Here is a 19,504-nt window from a genome sequence, read left to right as displayed (position 1 = left end):
CATTGCATCAGCCATCTAAAGTGGAGAGGGAAAGCAGAGACAAGTGAGAGAGTATGGCTGAAACGCTGACTTCTTTCCATCTTTATACAATGGCCACTTGAGGGCCACTGCACCCAGATCAGCTGTTGAACCATTCTGTGCCATTCTGGGTTAACCCAAGATGCAATGTTAACATGAAGGCAGACACCAGAATATGAACGCAACTCCAGATGGTAAGAATGTGCAACAGCTGTAAGAGCTGTACCCTATGCATATAATCAGTCTTTAAACTCCATTTTTAAATTGTCTCCTTCTCTAAAGCAAAGCATCCAGTATAATTTACTAACACATTAATGAGGATGGCATCAAGCATGTTTGAATACAAAATACTTGTTTTCAGTCCAGCCTTCAAAACACACTGATAACTCAAATAAACATGAAATGAAAAAGAACTGTTTCCACAGCCACTTACTTTTGCTGCTCCTATTTGCTCTTTGCGAAACTTCTCCAGCGGTGCTATTAGCACATCATTAGCATTCTGGATCTGCAAAGTTAAACATAAGACATATCTTTTTAAAACACAGTACTTGCTGGAAGTGGAGTCACTCTAACTCTGCCAGTGTGCAAGACTGAAAAAATCTTGTCTGTAACATTCTGGTAAGAGCATATGGGAGAGTCAGTTACGTCCTCTTTACATAAAACATACAACACAAATGTTCACTAGTCTACTATCGATCGCTTTCATGAAGCAATTTCTAAAGCAGTTGTAATGAATGATGTAGTAAGCGTCTCTGCAATATGTAAATGGGTTTTCTGGTATTTTACTTCCATTCCTTCTGTCCTGCCTAGAACCAGAATAGAAAACAAAAACTTTCAGACACATGTTTTGACAGAAGAGAGAAGACAAACACAGTAGTATTGACAGCACAGCCTAGAAAAGCTTGTGTATACAGAATCTGAATCTTTGACTGCTGAACCTTTTTGGCTATGTTGGGCTATTTTGGCTAACAGGGGAAAAGTAAGGCAGAGAACTCTAAAATGAAAAGGGGACAATTTATAAAACACTCTAGATTCCTTCTACTTTTCCAGTTTTTAAACTAATCTAAGATGCCCTGCAGTTGTTTCTACCAGTTTAACCTAAACCAGGATTCCTAATGAATCACAGTTTTCCCCTCACAGCCTCTGTTTGTTTAATGTAAATCCTGGGAACCCCTCTCCAAATACCATTCCCAGCAGCAACCACCCAAAATGGTCCCTAGTCATTTGGACTGGAAACACACATGCAGCAGAATACGAATGTCAGCCATGCCATTGTGCCACTCACCAAAAAAACCCCTAGCATTTCACCATGTGCCTCTTAGGGACACACAGAATAAACAACTACATGACTTCACTGCAGAAAACTCAGAAGAAACTGAAAACTGCCAACACATCAGAAATAAAGCACAATAAAACACACTACAATATTCTATTATACTATCTACAGTCAAAATGTTAGGTTTTCTGCATGAATAGCTTTTCTTCTCCGCACCAACCCAGTCTTTACCATACTCACCACATTCCACATTTGGGCTTTGGCAGGTTTGGAGGTCTGGGCAAAGCTAACATGTACCTAAGCCAAATGTGAATGAATACAGCTCTTGTGACTCTTCCATAACAATAATTGATAAAGCTACATTGTCAGTTGAGCACAAAGACCTCCCAAAAGGCTGTAATAATAAACATATAGAATAAACTTATTGAAACACAAGCACATTTTCTTTCCTCCCAAACGTAACATTACAATTCAAAAGACCACAGAACCACCACATCTCTCAGTAGGGCAAAGTTTCAGGAAAAACTGAGATTCTCATTGACATCCCAACGTAACAAAGTGCAAGACAGCAAAAGCAACACTTGGCATGCTCAATGATGCAGTGATAAAAATGTGCTACGTTTTAAAATAGAAACCAGGCACAGAGGATGAGGAGGAGTGCTTTCACAGCATTCACTGTGCTTTCACAGCATTCAACTTCCTCCAACCAGTTCAGTTGCAGCAGACTACAAAACTGTGTTACTCTCCAAGTAGACGTTTTCAAACAATGTCTCAAGACTCAATACTTTATACAAGGCAAAGTGCATGCTATTCACAAAAGATAATCTATATACAAGAATCACTAGGTAGTGCAGAACTGCTAAATGAAGTGCTCACAGTCAGGCAGAACTGCAGTGCATACACCTGGAAACAGGAGCTGGAAGTTTTGTCAGCATGCACAGCCTGCATATGGCTTTTGGCATATACAGAAATCACAAAGGCTTGCTGGAGTCACTGGTAGAGAAGCGTGGACGCATCTTTTCTTTCCTTTTCGTGTACAAAAGTTTTTTCCCTGCCTTTTAGATTTTTACTGTTAAAATAAATACCACCAAAATCATGCTGAAATTGTAAAAAATATTGAAAAATAAACATTTACACATTTTAAATGCTTTTTGTCAGCCAGCTTTGACAATTTATGAGGTCACTTTCTGTTTGCATAACTGAAGCATCTCAATATGCTCTGATGGCCTTTGAGACAACACGGTGAAACATCAGTGCTGAGAAGACATTTTTGACTAGCAATCTTTTAAGCTTTTAGAAGAAAAAAATTCAACATCAACTAACATAACCTTATTAGAAACCAAATTGTCGCTATGCTAGAAAGGGAAGACTAGAACTAAAACTAAATCTGAGCATTTCCATTTCTAGGTTTCCTTAAATTTAAGTCAATGTTAATTTTTTGACTGAGTTCTCCAATTAGTTTTCTAGCCCTGAATTTTGGATAATGAATGATATGCAGACTGTATATTCTTCATCTCCTTTTACTTGGGTAGATCCAGTGGATATAAACAGACACTTAACTAAAACATAGATGCAGATGCTTATTTGTTATTAAATACTAACAATACAGACACAGATATTTTAAGCTGTTTAAGCACTAGAAGCTTTGAGCTTCACGTGACAATCTGTAATGCTAAATTGCAGTAAAAAGAACAGTTAACACCTTTTGAGATTTATATTTCTATTTGTAGGGCTAAGAACTAGGTAGGTCACAGACAGAATTACATTAACAGGATTCCCAATTGCCAGAATAAGACAGCAACAATATCAAGAGAGGCACTTTTGCAGCAACAGAATTAGGAATTAAATCAAGTTTATCTTTTTTTGCTCTATATCTCCTACAAATACTTTTCACTGCAACACAGAATTATCACACTTGCATGTAGGAAATAAAACTTACTTCCCTAAAATACTGAATTACTCACAAATATTGAATGCTGACAAATACTGATTTACTTCATGTTGGTATAAGACTTCTGAAAAATACCAATTAAATTAATTCAGAGAAGGCAACAAATCTCATAGCTAAAATATTCATAATAACGCATTTCTGATGTAGAAATATATTGCTCCACTAGATAAAAAGAAATAACTTAATTTGAAACACTTCTCTCAATTCCTGTCAGAAAAAAACCCCACTTCTTTCAGTCTGTGGCTTGTATCAATAGATCCTAATCAATATAAATTTTAACAGCAGACACAAAATACAAACTACAGGGCATTTATGTAACTTAGTTATGTATCAGGTTTACATGCTACAAAGAATATAAATACGTCATGATAATACATTTGCCATGTTTTTAAGTCCTTAGTTTCTATTTTAAAAGTTTAAAAGTATAAATATTACATAAAATTAATAATTTGAATTTCAGTGCCTTTAACAAATATTTCTACAGCTTTGTATGGAAAACATTACACAGACAAATCACTTACAAACAAAAAAATTAATATATTCAAAGTATATTTACAAACAAAGTTTATTTATATGTACAAACAAAACATTACATCAAAAAAAAAAACTATTTTGTGCTAATTTTCTAAAGAAATCATTACCAATGCTGGTTATTTCAAGCAGAGGTGAAATTCAGATGATGATAAAGCAGGTTCAGATTAGAAAGTTATAACTACTGCATGGTAACAATGGAGGTTGGACACTTCCACGTACAATGTGTAAGGCAATAATCACTTCAGCAAAATCCTAGTGCTTTATCAAGTGGTCTTAATACACAAGTGGATGCCAATCAAGTCTGAGAGTAGCTATATATGGCTGAATAAATTACTTTTATCTCTGTTTTGTCAGGTGAATATTATTTTACATTTTTCTATATGATGTAGCTTGTGTTTACAAGTAAATTACACATAAAAAATATGTTAGAAATAAATTTGTGCATAAAGAAACACATTCTTGAAAGCATGATGAACCCCAGGTCTGTACCTGTACCATTTTGTGTGCTATTAGAATAGAGAAAAGCCAAGGCCCTCACTGAGGGGAATCAATCCAAGGATTACTCCCAGGACTGCACTTGAAGCGGAAAAAAAAGAAATAAAAAAGAAGGGAAATAAATAAATAAAATAAAAGAACAAACAGTCCCTGTCATGCTGAGAAGGTTGCTGAGAGCAGTATGAAAACAAGAAAACCTTGCAAAGAGTACTGTGACCATTTTTGTGATCGTTAACCAGACACGACCTTGTGTCAAGAAGCTGGGTGGGGAGAACATCAAATACCAGGAGGCCCTCTTGGCTTGTTCTCCCATTTGGCGGTTTCCTTTGTTCCTTCCAAGCAAGAAAACATTACAGTTTGCAATCATTGCATCTTGTGAGCGCAGTGGCAGGAATGAGCAAGTACACCTCATTTTAGAAATATCTGACTGTACCCTCTTTTTCTTTTTCTATTTTTAAACTATCCACTAGCGTATTAAGCACGGCTTGTAATTAAAAAGAATTAAAGTATTTTCATTACATCAGTACATGAATCATTAATCAACTGTTTATATAAACCACATTTCATTCAGTTCACACACAACAGTCCTGAAGTTCAGGCATATGCTTTCCTACATGTGGTCATCTGCTCCTAAATGAGGTGAAGATGACTTCTCAGATGAAGGTACAAGGAGTATGAAACAAGTAACATCCCAACCACTCTCAAGCATCTTGCCTTTTTTGTAGTATCTCCATCTCCATGGCAAGCTACAACAGTTATGGTACCTCAGCACTCAAAGATCCCAAGGTCCAGTACAACCATTCATAAATATAGTAACTTGATCCACGTAGAAGGAAAGGAGGCACAAATATCCTCTGCATCTGCAATGACTGTGAAGCAGAAGCTCCCAGAAGACAACCCTTGCGAATGACCCTGAAATCCTGGACCTTTGAGACCACTCTGTACTCATACTGGTTAACTTTCTTTGGGGCCAATTAACAACAGAAAAACGTAAGCTCTAAGGACTGACATTAAAGAGCAGAGAAAGAAACAAAATATTTCTAAGTAACAGCTCCCCCACAAAACCTTTGAACTTTGTGTCCCCTGTTGAATCAGGCCATGCCCTGCCAACAGCAAGATCTGATAGAGGACATTACTATCTCGATGACTACACTAGTACAGGTAGTCTCAGGAGCCTACCAGGCAATTAACTCAGTCACTCAACGTTAGACATTCACAGTCTCTGCACTTGATACAGACACATAAGCTTCCCTCCCCAATCAATAGGGAGAAACAAGCACAGGATTCCTGTGATCCATCTGAGCACGTTTCAGACAAGATGCAACACATCCTGAAACTGCCAGCTTCTCTGCAATCAAAATCAGGTTTGCTATTCTGCTTCCATGAAGATAATTCTGAGTCGATGCAAAAAGCCTAAATATAACATGGCTTAGATGTTTCCAGTAGAAAGTAAATTAATGTCTGGGCCACAGGGCCTGAAGTCTGCTCTTACTCATGGGTATTCCAAACCTGTTTAAAGTTTTACGGAATAACCCAAAGAAATCTGGGACTGGGCAGTAGAGCTGCTTCACTTTCAGCAGAAAGAAGCTAGATTAGATAAACATTAAGGACAGTACACGACTCACTGAAAGTTACTCTCAAGTTAACTTCACAGTCCTAAGTTACTCACTCTCACAAAGGTATATGACACTCCTAACACGTAACCAAACAGCAGAACTACAAATGCAGTCATACTCCCAAAAATATGAATAAATTTCTAGAGTACTACAACCAATGAAATAGTGGAACAACTTACCTGATTCAGAATTTACAAGAAAAAAAAAAAAAGTCAAATACACTTTTAACTCTAAAGTGGGGTTAAACAGGGAACAAAGAAGTTAGATTTTATTACATTAGGTAATACAGAATATGGGTTATCCTTAAAAAAAAAAATAATTTATACTTCTTTATTTAAAATCATAGAATAGTTGGGGTTGTAAAGGACCTTAAGATCATCAAGTTCCAACCCACTTGCCATGGGCAAGGACACCTCACACTAAACCATGTCACCCAAGGCTCCGTCCTACCTGGCCTTGAACACCGCCAGGGATGGAGCGTTCACAGCTTCCCTGGGCAACCCTTTCCAGTGCCTCACTACCCTCACAGTAAAAAACTTCCTCCTTGTATCCAATCTAAACTTCCCCTGCTTAAGCTTTAACCCGCTCTCCCTTGTGTCCTATCACTACAGTCCCTGATGAAGAGTCCCCCTCCCCCCGCATCCCTATAGCTCCTCCGTCAGATACTGGAAGGCTGCTATGAGGTCTCCACGCAGCCTTCTCCAGGCTGAACAGCCCCAACTTTCTCAGCCTGCCTGCATACAGGAGGTGCTTCAGTCCCCTGGTCATCCTCATGGCCCTCCTCTGGAATTGTTCCAACAGTTCCATGTCCTTTTTATGTTGAGGACACCAGAACTGCACACAATACTCCAAGTGAGGTCTCACAAGAGCAGAGTAGAGGGGCAGGATCACCTCCTTCGACCTGCTGGTCACACTCCTTTTCATGCAGCCCAGGATATGGTTGGCTTTTTGGGATGCGAGCGCACACTGAAGCCGGCTCATGTTCATTTTCTCATCAACCAACACCCCCAAGTCCTTCTCTGCAGGGCTGCTCTGAATCTCTTCTCTAATTAAACTCTTCGCTAATCTTCTCTAATTTTCTTTTATTTAATTAATTTCTAGCATAGTTACTACAATTAGCACCAACTAATATATGTGTGACTGCTGAAATAGGTATATCAAAACTGCTCATCTGCTATTTTATGTGTTAAAATAAAAATCTGCCACTATACATCACTTCTCTTTATGATGCATCTTCATTCAGTCTCAGAAATAGCATTCTGCTCTCCATCACAGAATCCTGTGACAGCATGCTACCTCTACTACTCATACTTTCAATCATTAATGGGTATTAAGGTGCCAGATTCACCAGCTGACTCTGGAACATGGCAGTGAACTGGAGCCTGACAAACAGGGCTCATCCAGGGAATTCACTGGAGCAGAGTACAGAAACCAAAGGAAAAAATAGATGTTTAGAAATCAGCAGCTCCCATCATCTGATACTACTCACTTAACGCTGTTTCAGAAACAGGTGAAGATCATTGTGTTATCTAATGGCAAGGTCTTGAAGTACAGGACAAATATTTAACAGAACTATACAGGAAGGAAGAGGTCTTACATAGGACTTCAAGCATCTCACAATCACTTTTCTTAATGAGTTGTTCGTCTCTTCATGAACCACATGGCAAGACTGGACTCTGATTTGAGATATTGTTCAGTGAAGGTAATAAAGGCACTCATATGAGCATACTTGCATCACGAACTTGCAGCAAGTTTCAGATGCATCTGAACAGTTTGTGTTTTGCATAAGAAGGCAGATTATTTCTGGCTGAAATCATCATCGCAGGCAAAGGAGAGTAAAGTTAGAAACAAAATTTCCATATATTAAAAGTTTTTAAAGATGGAAAAATGGCATTTGGCATATCTAGATAAAGTCTCTTATCTACATGCTCATTTAATACTTTTTAATACTATTTCCCCTTTAACTATCTTGTTCACTAAATGCATTCATTGCCTGTGATATCTCTGGAGGGAAAAGCTAAATATTCATTCCATCTGTTTCGAATTCCACATTTGAGAATTTGCAGGAAGCTTAAAATGTCTTTGTTGCCTTATAAATATTTAAAGAGAAAATATCATTATATTTAAATTCCCAGAATTATTGTTATTTTATAGTAGTTAAGTTCTAATGTTTGTATGCTAATCTGTTTTGGTCATAAACACAAGATCCTTGGGCACTGTCAGATCACTAATGCTTCAAGCGCAACTCTAAACAGCATCAAGAAGCAGCTACCCAATTCCCACTGTTTGTATGTGGAACAGAAACTGTATTTATTATAATCACCTCCACTAAATGGTCTGGTTTGACAAACTAAAATTACTGTAAAAGACATTTTAATAGCTGATGCCCAACCTGTGCTTCTGAGTGTAGAAAATGAAGCAGATACACATGATCAATCACTCCTACTAGCAATAAAGTCAGAGGCTACAAACCTGCCACATATCCAATGAAAAAAAATGCTTCTGATAACATGCAGTGGCAATGAGATATCTAATACATTTTATGGAGAGCCTTAAAAATTATTTACACCATGTAATACAATCCATCTACGTACAGAGAGTAGATTTGTTCTCAGAGGAACATCGTACGCATTTCAAACATTGTGAACTGCTGAAGTGAAATTGCTACAAACACCTGTACATTAATTCTGCTGTACATCTTCAAGGTGCACAGAATAAAGCCCTAAGAAAATGGATTACTGAAAAAAGTCATGTTCCATAACATGTCTAAATGTATGTATGTATGAAGTCAGATATTCTCTTATTTTCTCATAATTCTTTATTTTCCTGCATATCTCAAAAGACTGTTAGGTATTTCTTTTTAGACAGTTAATGAAGAGACAGGTTAAATACCTCAAATATCTGACCCAAGAAAGGTCAAACAGTATCTCTTCCAGCTACCATATTCAATAGCATCTCATGAATCCAGATTACAACAGGAAAGTCATGTGATGTTAACCTTTAAAAATGTCAAAGTTTTTAGTACAGACTTTTAAAATATACTCATTCTTTCATAAAATTATTATACCAAAAATGTACACTTAAAACGTCTTTTAAGAGACTACATGAAAAACTATATCTATTATCATCTACAAATAATAATGATAAAAGTGAAAATGGACTTCAAGAAAGGCAACACAATACACTTTACAAGATAAGGAAATGGAGGAATGAAAAACAGCAGTTGATAAGGATTCTAAGAAATAAAAATGAGATTTGCTAGTAACATTTAATAGTCTCAAGAAACTCGGTGCCAGAGGTTGGTATCAAGACAACAAAATTCAGCTGAATTATTAAGGGCCATGGCTAGTTTTATGACCATAAACACACACTAGTTATGTGTGTTAAACTCAAGGAAATCAGATCGTAGACTCGAAAGTGTTTGCAGAGTGAATACTAACTCTCTCATCTCCCACTGACAGCATACAAACTGGCAAAGGAGTCCCGTATTTGTTACAATGTTAAGATACTCCCCAAAAGAAACATCTGTGTACACAAGGGGTCCAAACAAATTTAGACAGGTTCTGTTTACAATGCAGTTGAAGTGGTAGGGGAAAATTAAAAATTAATATTATTCCTAAATGACAAATTTTGAAATTTAACTTCTTCCCTACAACTTCATTTATTTTTGCCTGAAAAAACAACAATTAAAAGAAAAAATTGCACAGCTCTTCTCACATGTCAAGTCTCTGTTCCAAATGTCAAACAATTACAGTTACCGAATAAAGATGTAAACACTAGTATGTCATTAATTAGGCTTCATGGGGAAATTAGGATGCAACAAATGGCAGCAAGGGAATTGTCCAGACATAGGTTTTAACAATGCTGTTGCTGCCCTCCCACAGTAACTTCTAACAAAGTTGACTTCATTCCTCTCATGCACGGTATGCCTTGCCAGGAAACGATTTGAATAAAGGGCCCTCATTAGCAATAAAAGTTTAGAAGGTGGAAGTGCTGCTTGAACTTCGCATTGCTGGAGTACATGCAAGGAAAAGCACTTTGCTGAATTACTAAGTGTCTGTGCAAGCCAACCCTGCCTGCCAGTCCTATCACTGGTGTCAGCTGCTGCTACTGGGCTCTTAAACAGCAACAGAGGAGTAATCTTGTAGGATCCATGCACTGACACAAAAGTTTTGGATATCAGCCTTCTGTACCAATTGTCGAGTTCACAGTGGCTATTCAGACCTTCCCAACTCCTAGCCAGGTTCTGTAATGTGCTCTGGGAATTGCTATGCAAAGCCTGACAGAATCATATAACAAGTATTAATGCTCAAACCTTTTTTACCTGCTTCCCATTAGCTTCTGAGAAAAAAATTAACATGTTGATGATTCTTGAGTGTAGTGATTACGGGCAAGAAAGCATCTATGAATTATTCAGGGCTGTTCAGAAATCTCAGTGTTTGTAATCAAGTACCATAAAATATTTATGTCTTACAACTGACAGCACCATTGATCCAATCCGAAATCGAAGAATGTTATCTACTTCAAGCAACTTATGGATCAACAGGGTTGTAAACTAAGTTTCTATAACGCTACTTTTATTAAGCCATCTTTAATTTACGTTCTCAGGACACAGCTGTACATCTACAACAGGGTGGCTAGATCTATTATAGGAAATTTTCATTACAGCACAGTTCTAAGAACTGAGTTTTAAACACGACAAGCTCCAAACCTGTCTTCATGAGTCAGTAATCTTTAAGAGCTGGAGGGTTCACATGGACCACCCTTCTTCCAACTAACATAGCTACTACTGTGTGCTGAAGGCAAAAGGCAGAACTCAAGACACCTAACATGCAAAAATAATACTGAACCTAGGACATGTGAACTCGTTATGAAAATACCAAATGTGCCTGGGGGGTGCCTACACAGGGACTTGTGATCACTCCTTCAGCTCAGCTACAGAGAATTAGGAACCTGAAGGGCAAGATATATAAATCTGTTTCTGATTGATGGGGAGGATGGACTTCAATATTGTTACACTTCATTCACAGAGGAAGAGACCACTTGAAACCAGTTCTTGGCCTATAGGAAGGTAAAATATATTTATAGTCAGGCTCTAAGATATATTGATCCACTAGAAAACTCACACAAAAGCACATTTAAGAAAATAACCGGGGGCATTACACACACTGATCACCGCAAAGTAAAATTCTAACACAGAATGCACTGTACATTAAGGTCTTCCCCTCAATATTTTTCATTTATGTGAAAAATATTCACACATTAACCCTTTAGGAGTTTTAAAGAGATTAACAGAAGCTAATAGGAAATAAAAAGGAAAGGGGAAAAACTCAACTGACTTACCCCTTGTCACTGATTGCAAAAGCCCACTAGAAGACAATATACTGCGGCAAGATTGCTGCACACATGGGGCTTCATATTTGTATGTCCTGTGCTTTCATTTATCTCTTCTCAGGATAAGCTAGCATTTTCTCTCACCTAAAAATCCTTTCACACAACAAAGACCATGCATGCCACCTATTCCTTCACTGCACAAGGCCACACTTCAAAGAAGTTATGATTTCTCTGTGTTCCATATTCCTGTTTTCCCTTCAGTGGGCAAGAGCTCAGGGTATTTTTTGTCTCTACTGTCACAATACGAGCTGGAAACTCATACTGTATTTCCCCTCTGCCCTCTCTCTCTCCCTCTTAAGTCTCTCCTGTCTCTTAATCTTGCTGCTTATTTGTGGCAAAAGAATTATTTTCTACATAGATGGGACCATTTTATAGAGTGTTAAAGAATGCCTTTAGCTTTTAATAATATATGAAAAATCACAAAGATGACTAAAGCTGGTCTCATAACTAGAGAGGAGATACACCTTTTTCCTTCTACTGTTTTTTTGTTTTTCACCAATTTCTGTCAACAAATTGTGTTGTTCAGAAGAACTACCCTCTATCCAGAGGAGAGTGATAGGAGACAACTTGGACACAGCAGGACTTCGGACACTGTGAACTAGAGAAATCCTTCAGACAAATCCTTTGCTGCCTGTATTCCACCTATACTATGTGTACACTATACCACCTGAGGGAAAAAAAAACTACCTGGTGTTAAAAACAAACAAAAAATCTCTAGAAAAACAAGGAAAAAAAAACAACAAAAAAAAACCCCCACAACAGTTTGGTTTTTTGTTTTTAAATTTTCTCTTAGCAAACCCTGAAAACATTTAGAAGGCAGACAGAAATCAGCTATGGATATGGTCACGGTGGGCAGCTAATCATCTGGTAGGAGATGCCATTTCTTTTTATGGCTTATTCCATGGACTGTAACTCAGTGAAAACAATAAAGATAAAATAATCGCAAGCACAACCACAATGAAAGAAAAACAGTTCAGTTGTGTGCTTGCAAGTTTGGTATTTCTCTTTTTATCACTACCATCAGTACAAACACTCTGTATGTCTTCTGACTAGCCTGAGAGTTCAAATCATAATGAAAGCAAAGGAGAACTTAAAAATGTCATTTCAGATAGCCAGGAGAAGAAAACTTTTCTGGTTTTCCCTCCCTTTATGGCTTTCCTAACAAACAAAAATAAATCCTCAGCTTGAATGTTTACATTACATATTATCAAGGGGGAAATGACTATATAAACACAGGAAACAGCATAATTGGAGCAAAGAACTAATTAAGAAAAAATAGATCAGAATCCAAGTGTACCTATGATTCACAGTATCTTTAATGGTAAGAAAGAAAAGTATGTTTTCCCAATGAAGAAAAAGGAAATACAACAAAACCAAAGCTTCTTGTACTGCAGGGAATCTTCAAGAAGTAGGAATCTGAGAGTTTGTGTGGCTTTTTACTCTTTTCAAAAAGCAACACATAATCATTTAATTTCTGTAACTGTTGAAGATATATCTTAGCAAATAAGCAACAAAGTTCACTTTGCATAGTCCTCATTTTAAAACTTAAGTCGCTATCTTAAACCTTCCCAGACACTTTCACTCTGGCTGTTATACCTACTTAAGAGTCGCCCCAAATCATTTCCGTATGTTTATTACTTTGTCTCTTTGCTTTTCCAAATCCCAATCTGTGAATTTTGCAGCCAGGCCTGTTTCCCTCCCTGCACAAATGTCAACAAAACCTCTCCAGAGCGGAGTGACTGCACCCCAAAGAGGCCTCCTTGTGAGGTCCATTACGATGTAAAGAGAAAGTTGGAAATCAATAGGAGAATAAATAAACACTTAAATAATCTAAGTAAGAACTTTCTGACTTACTATGAAAAGTAAAACAAATATTTTTTCATTAGCACACATTATCCCTTAAGGGATGCTGAGCTGCCAGACTCACCACAGCATTTGTTTTAAAAAGCTTCATTTGTCAGAATTCCTAAACTGACTTCATATATTCTTTCCTCAAAAAAAAAAAAAAAACCAAACCCCAACAAAAAACCCCCAAAAAGCCTGAGTGCAGGTGCCTTCTTTCTGAAAAGAAGCTGGAAACACTGAGGCAGACAGACAAGCTGCTCTTTAGCAACAGACTTCTAAAAGAGATCAAGAGTTTGAATGTCCAAATGTCATCAGCAACTTCTGAATTCGAAAGAACACCCCAAAATTAACTGAAACAAAACCCCCTAAATGGAAGTTTAAAAACGAGGGATAAAACTAACCAAATGGATAATCCAACAAAGCAGCCAAGACACTGGCAGAAATGTTTCCTAGAGCTAGGATTTTGTTTCAAATTTTCTGAATTGCCAGAAATGGTTGTATCTGACGTAGTGGTTCCTTTGTTTTGTGTAATACAAAGTACTGTTTCTACATTACTTTTTCCAACACTTGGCTCAGTCACAGTTTGTGCCTTAGACTCTTCTATTTCCCTTGGCAAAGTATTTCACAATGTAACTCATGATGAGGAAGTTTTTCTGACATACAGCCTAAATTCTCTTCCAATTTCTTCCTGTCAGATGATTGCCTCTTCTCTGCTAGATGATGTAAGCAGCATACATGCTTCCCACACTAAGAAACAAAAGGTCAGCTGGTAACGTAAATTTGGAGAAGTTAAAATTCCCTCTTTTCAGGAGCTTGTGCAAAAAAAAAATGCAAATGAGACTATTTGAAAGAAGCTGTATCAGATCCTGATCTCATTCTTTCATCAGCTCACTGCTTTTACACTCAACAGGTTCTGAAAATGCCTAATAGCATGAGATTAAACACACACAGAAGCAGATAAGTTATACATGCATTATCTATACATATGTTTAGCTATTTACAAACTTGAATAATTACTCAAACTCTGTCGATGTTTAATATACAATGATATGTATGTGTCTATTTTCATATACATATAAAAAAATATGGACTTGTAATCAATCTATGAGACAAAATTTCGAAAGCTGCTTTTTGCCTTTAAACTGCTACCAACACCGAAGTGTTAATATACTTCTGCTATTGTGATCTGTTTGGCTTAAAACACTGAAAGAGCTTGTAAAGGATGTACAAACTGCTTACATACAATGTACAAAAATACTTCTGACATATTACTAACAGCTTCTGTAAATTAGTCAATGTAAAAGCACAGCCATTTAACATTTGCTTATGTGCCATGTTTGGTTCTTGATACAAGCCATCTACTATTTGTAACCTCTCTACGACCAACAAAGCCAACCGCTCAGAAAAACCAACCTGCCAGAATCACAGAACGGTTTAGGTTGAAAGGGACCTTAAAGCTCATCCAGTTCCAATCCCCCTGCCACCTCCCACTAGACCAGGCTGCTCCAAGCCCCACCCAGCCTGGCCTTGAACACTGCCATGGATGGAGCAGTCAGTCACAGCTTCTTTGGGCAAGTTGGGCCATCATGGCTAAAAATAAGAAAATAAACAGGAGAAAGCTGGTGCTGAGGTAAGCAACTATTTGAAGAGATGAATATAATTAGAAATTGTATTTTGTTGTAGGAACTATTTCATGAATGAACATGTCCAGGCATAACGCCAAAATCAGCTGAGCTGTTTGTAGTGGTACTATGCCCAGGAACTGTTAACTCCAATGGATGTATGCATCCTTTCAGGAAACATAATCACATGTATGAGCATTTAAGATACTTCTTAAGAAAGGTAGCTTAACCATATATGTGAACTATTCAGAGATAAATGAACTTTTATAGGTACATGATCCATAGAAATATCTTTTGACATGTCCATACTATTGACAGCACTAACTTGTTCTGTGTACAGTACTCTGGTATCCCAACCAAAATTTAGAGTATATTAGAAACATGCAATGTAGCTTTCAGGGTGGTTCCTTACAACCACAGGAAAACATTCTGATGCTTCTTTAAAAATTCAGCATAATGATAAACAAACCAATATGAAAATACAATATATGAAGTTATAAAAAAAATTCATACTGTGAAATACAATTTTATAACTGCATACATACAAAGCTTTACTGATAGCTGACACGCAGAACCTCAAATGCTTAAGAATTATGATTTAAAAGGTTCTGCCAATTGTCAGTGGTGAAAGTTCAAAACGAGCTTGTTGGGTACAGTCCACAAAATGAAGAAAGAGATGCAGGACACAGGATGCCAAGACATTTCGAGCAAAAGGGCTAGAAGTAGTATCAGATACAAGTTTCTTAGACTTTTTTCTGTTCTAATGCAAATATGACCACCAACAAATCAACTTAGAAAGCTCTCGTTTAGCTTGTAAAAAGGTCTCATCGCAGTGTAAGAGCCAGCTTAGTGGGAGAAGAAGATCTAGCATTTTTTCTCTAGAGGTAGCCTTTTACTGGACAGGTATCCAAAGAAGTGGTTACAATAATCTTTAAGGCTACCAGTTTCCATGGCCCCATCATTCAAAACGTCCTGCAGGACTATGTGACATGGCTTCCAGATTTGTGCTATAATTTCCTTTTACCACCAGAAAAAAAAAAAACAAACAAACTCTTTCCTTGACCACAACTAGTTGTAATGGCAGGGCTGTGACAAATAATGCACCAAGACCTAGATTTGAAGGCATTTATTTTGGTGGTCATGCCAGCTGAAGCAGAGTTCATTGATCTCACATTGCTTCTTCATGCCCTCTTTCACTTCCTCCTTTGCCCTCTGTTGTTGTGATGCTGAAAAATACCCGCTAAAAACCTGTTTGTTTTGCTTTGCTTTTAGCCAGTTTTCAGAAGTGGGCACATAGCAAACTGGCACTGCTGCCAAAAAAAACAAACAAAACTGTTAATCTTTTCCAGTCTTAGTTCAAAGTAAAAGCACTTGCTCAGGAAGATGCATTCAAGAAAGTTTGTAAAAGTAACAATAACTGGAGCTCCTACGGACATTTGAACAGAATAATAAAGGCAATCTAAGTGTTCTGCAAACCTTAAGACAACATCCTAATGAGAATACTCGAAATAAAACATCACTGTGTGCAACACAGCTATGGCCCATGCAGATTACACAGGTTCCCTAAGGGAGAATATCTTGCTTTCTTGTGAAAAGGTGGGGATTCTTTTGGGTGGTGCTGTTCCTTTTAAACAAAGGCATCTTTGTTCCTAAGTACCCTTTGGTACATAAAGTGCTTGTGTTGTTATCTGTTTTTAATCACGTTGCCCAAGACACTGGATAAGAACAACAAATATAAGGGTTTCAAGCTATTCTGGAGCTCAGATTAAACGAAGAATAAAAAATAAATTGTTTGTAGGAATGAAGTACTTTTCCTCATACTACTGGCAGAAGTGCAGATAAATTCAGAATCCATTAAAAAAAATTAAGAAAGCTGTCAGGTAACATCATGGTCTGACACTATTACAGGCTAGTAACGGGCACTGCACATACCCACTGCTACCAGCAACTCCATTCCCTCCCCCTGCAGTCACAGAATAAATGCACAGAACTTCAAGGCTGTGAAAGTTGACTGATCCAGCAAAACTCATGTTCCTTCAACACAGTCATTCAGAAGTGCAAACATCCTTCTCTTTCCATGAAGAGTCATCTGAGAAGACACTTGGTTAAGTGACTGTGTGGAAAGCCAAAGAGCCTACAAGCTGAAACGGCAACTACCTGCATTTCTGTGAAGACCAAAACATCATTAAAATAAACTCCTTCCAGAATGCTATTCAATGAATGCCTCAAAACACTTTGGGAAGTTCCTGTCCTGTAATGCACCATCACATGCATTGAAACACAGGGAACATGGAGTGAGCATATGAAATCAAGAACAAATCAGATTTATAAAATGAAGTACCAAGTGGCCTTCCAACTAACCCGTTGTTCTACACTATTACTGAAGGGAGGATTTCACCTATCTCTTGATGATACTCTTCAAAACTGGGGAATGGCAAGCAACCCCGGTTTGTGAATTCCTAACTAAAAAGTGCTGCAAAGTAAACCAAAATTTTTCAGAAAGTTGGTCATGTGTTACTGTTTTACTGACTGGTTTTCACCAACCACTTCCTATCCTTACTGCACCCACTGCCGATTAGTCAATTAAGGACTGCAAGGAATGTTACTGAGGCACCAAGCCAGCTCCTCGGGACACTATAAAAATCATGGGACTGTTTACAGCAAGCTATTAGATCTTTTAATAAAATACTTCATAGACCAAAGATTAAAGACTCCCTGTAATCATTTTATACTGTAATATGGAGCAAGCATCCTAACACCTTCCTTGTCAGGTATCCATACAGAGGTAAATGCAAATACAAGCATCCCAAACATACATAAAGCAAGAGAAACTGTAATAGTTGACTGAATCAATTACATTAATCTGCATTGTAGTACTCCTGCAACACACACTGTATTTTCTTCATTCTGGATGAATGGATTTTCTTCATTTCCATTCTCTGCAGAAAACCGAAAAGCAAACCCTACAAGGACACTAATTCTGAAATCCTTCTTAGTAAGTCTTTGTATACTGTTTATATAAGATTTTAGAGGTACCTGAATGTTAAGAAGTATTGTAAACAAGAAGCAGAGCTAGTGAAGCCCTTTATCTCCACACCCCTTTCCTTTCCTCTCAATAATCGTCCCAGGTCCTACTCACAGTCTCTTGGCCTCATCACGACAGACAAGTGCTCCCTGTTTGATGCCAGCTAACCAGCCTACACAAACAGCTGGGATTGGTGTGACAGACCTACACTTTCACACTTCTGACTAAAAATGTTTACTACAAGAAAATAACTATGTCGCAATTCTGTTCTATGACAGCTATCTTGGAAAATAGCAAAGACTGTCTCTAAAAACAGTCAGACTGCTGTCTTCCTCAACTGGTACATTTACAAGGCAACAGAATTATCCAGCACCAAGCTGAGCAGCACAGGGTGCAAAAGACCTTGCACATGCTACAGTTCCTCACTGTGGACATTCATATCAACATTTCCAAGGAAAAAGCACAAAGAAAAGAGAAAGCTGCTAAGAAAGTGCAAAATATGAACAGTAGGTTCTCTGTCGACTTCATCATCATGAATCTCTGAATATATTCTGTATTAATGGCATTATTCTGTCATATCAAAACGATTCGACAGGTACTTTGTGCAATATTAAAGAAAACAGGGACATATATTTTCATCTCGGACAGCAACAGGTATTGACACACGTGATGTGAGATATACTAGCTGCAACTAGTTTCTAGTGAGATCAGCTTGATCTTTTAAATATTATAATTACATGATTACAATTAGAAGATGATATGGATGACTTCAGGTTTTTAATTCATTTCCACAATAACAATGGAACAAATGGTTTTAAAGAATTAAAATGATTAGAGAAATCAAAACTATACTTAAAAAAATTAGGAATGTATCAAGGGTAAAAGTAACACTAAGAGCTTCATACGCATTCCTAGACATTACTATCTGAGAAAATTATGGAAGCTGATGCAGTGTCATCTGGAATAGCCAGACTAAGATAATCCATAATTTTATCTCCAAATTGGCCTAGTAAGTGCTTTTTATTTAGGGAAAGTTCAGGAATGTCCATGCCTACATACAGATGTTAGATGTTAAACTACATTAATGATAACAGAACGTGAGCTGTTTACTTTTATTACTCTGTTTTGTTTTTTTAATTGAGCACAAATGCTAAGTAACATTCCCTGAACACGTATATTTTTGTACTTGAGTGGTGCAGGGAAAGATAGCAAACAGGATTCCTTCTAGTGCAATACACAGCAAGAGGGAAAGCTGCATTGCGAGTTCTCCCTCAACATGAACACACCAAAGGATCACGTTGCAGATATGCAAATAGGAAGCTTGCCTGAGAGAATATGCCTATCACTTCTTTATTTCATTTATCAGTTACTAGCGGTCACAGATAACATCTACAGGCATAGATCAAATATCTTTTTGACAGCAATTATATCAAAGAAATTACTATCTTCTTGATAGTAATTCTGTCCCAGAGGGTCATCATTTTCCTTTGGTGCACTAAAATGAGGGGAAGGGGCTGACAAAGTCAGGGCCAAAGGAACTGTTTTTCCAGCTGGATCACTTCTCCAATTATATTCACTACACAGTCACACAAACACTTGTACCAACACAACAGGGAAGACTGGGTATTTTCTTAGAGGGTCCAAGAAATACTCTACAAATACACAATTAATATGAATACAAAAACATTCTTCTAGATGCCACTTCTAGGGTCACAAATCTGGTTCCAA

General features: G+C 37.5%; 1 protein-coding gene across 2 annotated transcripts in view; it reads right to left on the bottom strand.

Annotated features, from left to right (window-relative positions):
* The window catches only part of ARHGAP42 (Rho GTPase activating protein 42), a 159,923-nt gene that overhangs the window by 75,597 nt on the left and 64,822 nt on the right, over positions 1-19,504 (bottom strand). For both annotated transcript variants that reach the window (XM_061374435.1, XM_061374434.1), the window contains exon 4: positions 452-523. In XM_061374435.1, the coding sequence (XP_061230419.1) occupies positions 452-523 (72 nt within the window). The remainder of the gene's footprint in view (positions 1-451; positions 524-19,504) is intronic.

The sequence above is a fragment of the Neopsephotus bourkii genome, unplaced genomic scaffold, assembly GCF_033783945.1.
Source record: "Neopsephotus bourkii isolate Nb327-2 ecotype Australia unplaced genomic scaffold, CSIRO-AGI_Nbou_v1 NB_1638, whole genome shotgun sequence".
NCBI classification, from domain to species: domain Eukaryota; kingdom Metazoa; phylum Chordata; class Aves; order Psittaciformes; family Psittacidae; genus Neopsephotus; species Neopsephotus bourkii.
This window is presented reverse-complemented; position numbering and strand designations above follow the sequence as displayed.